This window comes from Phyllobates terribilis, unplaced genomic scaffold (genome assembly GCF_046119375.1).
Source record: "Phyllobates terribilis strain yellow unplaced genomic scaffold, ASM4611937v1 Scaffold_7__3_contigs__length_470593459, whole genome shotgun sequence".
In the NCBI taxonomy this organism is placed as follows: Eukaryota; Metazoa; Chordata; class Amphibia; order Anura; family Dendrobatidae; genus Phyllobates; species Phyllobates terribilis.
Window position 1 is genome coordinate 56,763,665 of NW_027362767.1, and position 8,698 is coordinate 56,772,362.

General features: G+C 45.7%; 1 protein-coding gene across 1 annotated transcript; it reads left to right on the forward strand.

Moving 5' to 3' along the window:
- Positions 1-363: 363 nt before the first annotated feature.
- LOC141152860 (Fanconi anemia group M protein-like) lies at positions 364-4,564 on the forward strand. The gene is made up of 4 exons (XM_073637507.1): positions 364-899; positions 2,889-3,243; positions 3,664-3,955; positions 4,297-4,564. The coding sequence occupies exons 1-4, from the start codon at positions 384-386 to the stop codon at positions 4,415-4,417; spliced, it is 1,284 nt and encodes a 427-aa protein (XP_073493608.1). The 5' UTR covers positions 364-383; the 3' UTR covers positions 4,418-4,564.
- Positions 4,565-8,698: the final 4,134 nt, after the last annotated feature.

Below are 8,698 nucleotides of genomic sequence, written 5' to 3' on the forward strand. Positions count from 1 at the left end.
GGGTCTGGATGAGCTGTGTGTATGTGGGGGGGGTCTGGATGAGCTGTGTGTATGTGGGGGGTCTGGATGAGCTGTGTGTGTGTGTGTGGGAGGGGGGGTCTGGAGGAGCTTTGTGTGGTTGACGGCCACAGTAGGTCTGAGAGTGTGTATAGAATGGGCCACACTAATCTAATATCCATCACATGTAGATATGTAAATGTATCCGAGATCTCCAGAACTGCAGATTGTTGGGTTGAGGGGAGCCGGGGTTTTGCTGGTCCACCATCCTATTGAAGAGTAGGGATCTGCCTCGCCATAATTCAGCTCCCCGCATGTCCATTAGACTTCATGTCCAGCTCTTCTCTCGTGTTCTTCTCTAGATTCCGGAACAGGATGAGAGTTACATGGAGGACAGTTTCTGCGTTGAAGAGGAGGATGAAGAAGAAAAGTCTGTCTCTGAGGAAGAGGTTCAGGTTGACCTCGATCTCCTCCAGGAGGACAGTTTTGTTGGAGGGAGAAAACTATATCAGACACGACGAAGGTTAAAACTCAAAAATACTCCAACCAAGATGGGGCAACTGGTGAAGAAGAAAAGACGGATCATCATCCACGATGACTCCAGCGATGAGGAACCAGGGGAAATGTCCAAGTCTAAGGTCAGATCTCCACCTCAGAATTCATCCAAAGTATTGTGGTCGTCTTCCACCAAACGAGCATCACATGGCGCTGCAGTAAATAATAAAGGATCGGGGGCGGACAAGAAGAAGGTGTCTGATGATCCCCTGAAGGATCGCTGCCAGACACGGCTGAATCTCCAGGCCTCGCTGTCCAACGAGCTTGACTTTCAGCCTGAAATCCAATCTTCATTCAGCATCAGTAGACCTGGGACATCAAATGGGATAATCCATCCTCCGGAGAAGGTGCGTGTCCGAAATCTTCTTCTTATTAGATGTGTTGTTATATTTTATTATAATGATATATATTCAATACGTTAGAAAAGCCGGGTGTAGAAAAGAAACCCATGTAATTATTAATGTTACCAATCTATTGTTTCACGTTTCTAAAATTCAGTCTCCTCTATCTCTGTATACAGGGAGCTCCCCCTAGTGGTGGCTGCAGACAGGATCTTATCATGTATCTATGTCTGCAGGGAGCACCCCCTAGTGGTGGCTGCAGACAGGATTTTATGTATCATGGAATCCAGGGAGCTCCCCATAGTGGTGACTGCAAAGATACATGATAAAATTCTATCTTTGTAGTCACCACTAGGGGGAGCTCCCTGTATAAAAAGATACATAAAATCTTTCTGCAGCCACCACTAAGGGGAGCTCCCTGTATACACACAGAATTTTACCATGTATCTGTATACAGGGAGCTCCTCCTAGTGGTGGCTGCAGACAGTATCTTGCGTATCTCTGTATAAGGAAGATCTGTGGCATTCCTCTTAATTCCTTGGTGCTTACATGTGTGTCCTATATAATATGTAATTTATTGTGTGTCACTATGAAACTTCTCAGCGGGGATTATTGGTCTTTTCTGAAGCACAGATGTAGTAGGGGTTGAAGGTAGTAATGTTGTAGTTTTTTCCATTACCCTAAGCCCTCATTCACATGTAGGTTATGCAGCCGCATTTCAGCTTTCACCTTACTGCACCAAGACCTGAAATCTCCTACGGTTCTTCACGATGTTCTGAAATAAATCCAAATTAATGGTGTTGTCCAGTACAGGAAAACCTCTGCTTAATCCATTCAACCATGTATCCTCGTCTCCCACAGCTGCGGCATTCCAGCGCTGATATGATGTGACACAACAATGTGGCGTCGTCCGCCGGGAACAGCAGCGCTGACATCACTAGAATGAGGCTGCTGCGGGAGGGAGTATATGTTGTTTTTATGGGGCCCTGAATGCATTTATCAGGGGTTTCCCTGTAGTGGTCAACCTCCTCTAAATATGGGGGCCATGTCTTAACATTGATAAAAAAGCAGCAGCAGCCGCCGCCTCAAAAAGCAGCAGCCGCCGCCTCAAAAAGCAGCAGCAGCAGCAGCCACCGCCTCAAAAAGCAGCAGCAGCCGCCGCCTCAAAAAGCAGCAGCAGCAGCCGCCGCCTCAAAAAGCAGCAGCAGCAGCCGCCGCCTCAAAAAGCAGCAGCAGCAGCCGCCGCCTCAAAAAGCAGCAGCAGCAGCCGCCGCCTCAAAAAGCAGCAGCAGCAGCCGCCGCCTCAAAAAGCAGCAGCAGCAGCCGCCGCCTCAAAAAGCAGCAGCAGCAGCCGCCGCCTCAAAAAGCAGCAGCAGCAGCCGCCGCCTCAAAAAGCAGCAGCAGCAGCCGCCGCCTCAAAAAGCAGCAGCAGCAGCCGCCGCCTCAAAAAGCAGCAGCAGCAGCAGCCTCAAAAAGCAGCAGCAGCAGCAGCCTCCGCCTCAAAAAGCAGCAGCAGCAGCAGCCTCCGCCTCAAAAAGCAGCAGCAGCAGCAGCCTCCGCCTCAAAAAGCAGCAGCAGCAGCCGCCTCCGCCTCAAAAAGCAGCAGCAGCCGCCTCCGCCTCAAAAAGCAGCAGCAGCAGCAGCCGCCTCCGCCTCAAAAAGCAGCAGCAGCAGCAGCAGCCTCCGCCTCAAAAAGCAGCAGCAGCAGCAGCCTCCGCCTCAAAAAGCAGCAGCAGCTGCCGCCTCAAAAAGCAGCAGCCTCTTCTGTTCGGCTGCTGCATCTGTGCACTTAGTGTGCAGGTTACATCCAGAGCTACATATACTGTAACGTGCCCATAGGTGACCAGTCAGCTGACAAAGGCCAGAAATTACTGTGGATTTCAGCCTGAAGCTTTGGTGACTTTAAGGCAGGATGTGATCTGCTCGTCTCACTGAGGATTGTCCGGGTTGCAACGCCTCAGCCGAGTATAATTTTACTCTTTTCTATCTCCGCAGCTCGAGGTCGGCAATAGAAGATCAGAAGTATCATGGACGGCTGCTATGATTGACTCTTCGGCCGCGCAGACCCCTGTGTGTGGCGCTGTCCCCTGCATCCTTGCTGACAGCAGAGAAATCTCGTCCGGACCGGATGTGATCACGTATCTGCGGACTGCTCACGGCTGCAGGGTGGACATCTGCTCCCTGGGGGGCTGCGATTATATTGTCAGCAACCGCTTAGCCGTAGAGAGGAAATCCCAGTCTGAATTCTCCAACAACGCCAATAAAAGTAAACTGGTGGACCGGATCCAGCACTTACACAGCATGTTCGAGAGGGTCTGTCTCATTGTAGAGAAGGACAGGGTGAAACCCGGTATGTTCCCACCATCTTACCTGGATTTATGAGAGCACTTAAAGGGGTGATCCTGTGCAGCATGCACTAGGGGCAGGATTGTGCACCTGTCCTATTATTATAGGAGCGGCTGGGGATTGGTACTGCTGTATCCTGATGCAGAAGTAGGTAACACCAAGCAAGCTCTTTAAAGGACCACTAATAATGCGTGTGTGTTCACGGCCTGAAGGGCAACAGCTCACAAGAGTAGCACTCAGTCTACACAAATGTTTTATGCTGGAGGTCTAATTCCTTATTTCTCCTGTGGAGGCAGTGTAGGTGAATGCATCATTAGTTATCAAGTTCCTCCGATTAAAAGCTGATCTTTGAGGTCCCAGCACTTAGTCAGCTGTGAAACAATGGCTGCCCTACATTCTAAAACCTAACATTTCCCTTTTGCAGGGGAGACATCACGGCTTTTCCAGAGGACCAAGTATTACGACATCACGTTGTCATCCTTAATCAGCGCCGGGGTCCAGGTTCTCTTCAGTTCAGGCCAAGAAGAGACGGCGGGGCTGCTGAAAGAGCTCGCTGCCCTGGAGCAGAGGAAAACCACAGGGATAACTGTCCCCACACAGGTGACTGGTCACCAGCAGGAGGCGCTGAACTTCTACCTCTCCATCCCCAATGTCAGCCATATCACTGCCTTGAACCTGTGCCATCACTTCTCTAATGTGAGACAGATGACAAACAGGTAAGAAGGTATTCATGTCATAAAATGTCTAATTTGTAGGATAATTCCATCGATTGATTCCTTTTATTCCTCCTGGAAATATGACTGAACTCCTACATCCAGTGGTGATATGCACCTTGACTTTTCAGCACTGACGATACTCTGCTTATCGGAAATCAGGCTGTGCAAGTTATTTGGGCACTTGTCCAATTTCTCCCGTCCCCGTCGGCTCAAATTCATTAAACCGTTTGCTTTGGCCAAAAGATGGAACAAACGTATTTCTGTTATTGGCCAAAAATTTCAGTAATGTCAAAAAGTGACTACACCGTACAGTGTAAGATGACGTACGTTTCTCATTCCAGCTCTGTAGACGAGATCGTAAGCAAAGGAAAAATGAGCAAACGGAAGGCCGAGGAGATCTACCGCTACCTCCACTCTGGGTTTGATCCGCAAATGCTGCAGCCCAGCGCCCGGCACAAGTAGAGCGTGTGAGCGATGTGTCAGTTCTCTGCTTCTAGAACTTTACAGCCGGGATGTTATTGCGGGCAATGCTGTCCGGTGCTCCATGCCGGCATCTTATGCACTTTATAATGTGTTCATATGTAAATAAAAGATAGCGTAATATTGCAACTGTGTGCAGAGCCTGTGACTATACCACCTAAAAGGGAGAAAGCGCTCCAGATCAGAGAGGATATATAGAGTAAGCTCACGTAACATTGCTCACGACGGGAATTTTTTTTTTTGCTGGAGCATAATCTGACATTTAATTGTGGAAATCAGATGTGATCTGTCTGGTATTAGCTCACCTCCATTCAAGGGAGTTGCTCACTTTCAGATTGGGAACACAGATGATGTCATGTCTGGAGCACAAATCTGGGTAAGTAGCTGTGCCGCAAGTCTACTACTGATGCAGAAGAGAACAGAACAAGAATAGCCCTTTTATAGTGTATGACATAATGACTGTTCAAACCAAGCACAGGCACTCTGTGCGACATGGCCAAACATTTAAGTGCACCATTCCTCCTCCTTGTCCTCCCTCCTATTTTGATTGACAGGTGAAAAGGTTGTGTATAAATGTTTGAAACCAAGTACAGACACTCGCTGCGGCTAATCAGTCATTGCGTGCTGACTGAAATCAATAAAGGATTTTTCCACCTTTTTAGTGGTTTGGGCAGCGCTGTGTGTAATATAATCAGATGGTGCTCACCCCTCTCTGTTCCAGCGCCAGTTCACGGTGACAATAAGCCAGCAGTGGATCCGATGAGGAGGATTCATCTGCAATCCTAGAAGTGCCCCCAACCCCTCTTCAACTTAAGGGGTTTTCCAGTGCATCAGGAAAAAGCAAGGAGAGATCCAGCAACCAGAAGTCTTCTTTAAAATCAATAATCCTTTATTGGAAAAATTAAAAAATAAAAATGCACAAAAAGTCACAACCTCCTCGTGGGGCTTGTGACTCTTGTGCATTTGTTAATATTTTTCCAATAAAGGATATTGATTTTAAAGAAGACTTCTGGATGCTGGATCTCTCCTTGGTTATTCCGTGCACCTGATGTCTGAGTAAGCCAAGCGACTTTTTTCCTTTTCCAATACATAACCCACAAACAAGACCGTTCCTGCATTAGAGGATGTATAACCAGGGGAGGAGTCCTGAGGAGATAATTTGCATATTCCCACTGCATTTTGGGGTAAGTGAAGAGTCTCCGTGAGCTCAAAGAACACTGGATTTTGGCTGTTGGAGCTGAAAAGAGGACATCGGTAAACCAGGGGAGGAGTCCTGAGGAGATAATTTGCATATTCCCACTGCATTTTGGGGTAAGTGAAGAGTCTCCGTGAGCTCAAAGAACACTGGATTTTGGCTGTTGGAGCTGAAAAGAGGACATCGGTAAACCGCGCGCCTACAGGCGCGCGCATTTTGAAGCTTTTTTTTTAAGCTTTTTTCACTGTTTTCAGAACATTAACAGTAAGAACATGGAAGAGTCCAGGAGCCATTTGGTGAGCTGCATATCCTGCTACATGTTCACAGACTTGCCAGTGGAAAAGCCAAACTTCACATGCCAGAAATGCAAGCTTGTGTCCCTGTTGGAGGAAAAGTTGCGAAATCTAGAAGAGAGGTTAACTACCTTGAAAATCATTAAGGAAGGTGAAGAGTTCTTAGACAGAGCAGAATTATCTCTTCATGATTTAGAAAGAGAAGAAATTCGAACTGCACCTGAGGAAACAGAGGAATGGAAGCCTGTGACCCACAGAAGCAGGAGGATCGAGAGGCAGTCAGCACCCATACTGCTCAGGAACCAGTACCAGGCTCTCACGCAGGAGAACCATGAAGAAATACAGCAAAATAAGACTTTGCCAGCAATGAATAACCTTGTAAGCCCTCAGAATCCTCCTGGATGGAGAAAGAAGAATGTTGTGAAGAAAAAACGGAGAGTGGTGATCATGGGGGATTCCCTGTTAAGAGGAACAGAGGCCGCTATCTGCAGACCAGACATAACCTCAAGAGAAATGTGCTGTCTTCCAGGAGCAAAAATTAAAGATGTGTCTGACAGGATATCAAGACTCTTCAGACCTACAGATCACTACCCATTCCTGCTAATACATGTGGGGACAAATGACACCGCAAGAAAGGACCTGGAAACCATCTGCAGTGACTTTGAAGACTTGGGCAAGAAAGTGAAAGAATTGGGAGCGCAGGTGGTCTTCTCATCCATCCTCCCAGTGGATGGCCATGGAACAATGAGGTGGAATAAGATTCTACAGGTGAACAACTGGCTACGTCGATGGTGCCGTCAACAAGGATTTGGATTTCTGGATCACGGAATGAATTACCTATACGATGGACTACTTGCTAGAGATGGGGTGCACCTTACGAAGACTGGAAAACATGTATTTGGAAGTCGCCTTGCTACACTCATCAGAAGAGCTTTAAACTAGAACAATGTGGGAAGGGAAGCAAAAGGCCAGAAAAAGCCATACAGCTGACAAATACTATTGAGATCTCTGCTACTGGAAGTGGAAAGGAAGTACAAAGACAAAACAATTTAAATAATAAAAATATGGGAGGAAGAGAAACCAATCACAAACTAAAATGTTTTTATACAAATGCACAAAGCATGGGCAACAAACAAGGAGAATTGGAACTACTAACGCAGGAAAAGAAATATGATGTCATTGGAATCACTGAAACTTGGTGGGACGATACACATGATTGGAATAAAAGGCTAAAAGGATACAACTTATTTGCAAGAAACAGACTTGATAAACGAGGAGGAGGTGTTGCATTGTATGTTAGAAAAGCGTATATCTGCACAGAGATTGAAGCTTCAGAGACTGGGAGTTCTGTGGAAACTGTTTGGGTAAGAATACAAGGAGAGAACAACAGAAAGGACACCATTGTAGGCATTTACTACAGGCCACCTGGGCAAGCTGAAGATATGGATGAACTCTATGTATCAAATGACCAAGTTCTCCAAAAAATATGACGTAGTGGTCATGGGAGATTTCAACTATCCAGACATTTGTTGGGAATCTCTCTCAAGTAAAACTAACAGGTCAAGCAAATTCTTATCCTCTCTTGCTGACAACTTTATCTTCCAAAAGGTAGGGGAGAAAACAAGGGGATCTGCTACTTTGGATCTAATCCTTATAAACAGGGAGGAAATGGTTGAGGAGGTAAAGGTGGCTGGGACCCTAGGAGGCAGCGATCATGCTATTATAGAATTTTGGATAACTAGAGGAGGAAGACATGTGAAGACTCAAACTTCAAGGTTAGATTTTAGAAAGGCAGATTTTAAGAGACTCAGAAAGAGAATAGGAGGGATCCAATGGCTGGATGTCCTTAAGGACAAAAATGTCCAGGAAGGATGGGAAATTTTTAAAAATGAGATTCTCAAAGCACAATCGTTAACAATCCCGAAAAGTAGGAAGAATGGGAAGCATTTAAGGAAACCAGGATGGATGAACACAGAACTTAAACACATGCTAAAAAGAAAGAAAGAAATGTTTATTAAATGGAAAGAGGGAGGCATATCTAAAGAAGATTATAATGCAGTCTGCAGATCCTGCAGGGCATGTATCAGGTTAGCTAAAGATGACAATGAATTAAGGCTTGCAAGAGATGTCAAAAGCAATAAAAAAGGATTTTGGGGGTATGTCAAAAGTAAAAGAAAAGTCAAAGATGCTATAGGATTTTTACAGGATGAAAATGGAGAAATGGTAAGAGAGGATGTTGAGAAGGCCAAACTTTTTAATTCCTATTTTGCATCTGTTTTCTCTCAGAAAGAAAATGTAACATCAACTGATCTTCACTGTCCTTTTAAAAGAATAGAAGAATCCAAGTTATCTGTAAACAGAAAGATTGTGAGGGAATATTTAGCTAACATAAATGAGTTCAAGTCTCCAGGTCCAGATGAATTACACCCCAGAGTACTGAAGGAGATCGTAGAAGAAATTTTAGAACCACTCTCCATAATCTTTGAAAATTCTTGGAGAACAGGAGAAGTCCCAGAAGACTGGAGAAGAGCAAATGTTGTTCCTATCTTCAAAAAGGGGAAGAAGGTGGACCCAGGGAACTATAGGCCGGTGAGTCTGACTTCTATACCAGGAAAGATCTTTGAACAAATTATTAAACAACATGTATGTAAGTACCTGGATAAGAATGAAGTGATTAACCAGAGTCAGCATGGGTTTATAACTAACAAGTCATGTCAGACTAACTTAATTTCCTTCTATGACAGAATCACTGACTGGGTGGATCAGGGAAATGCT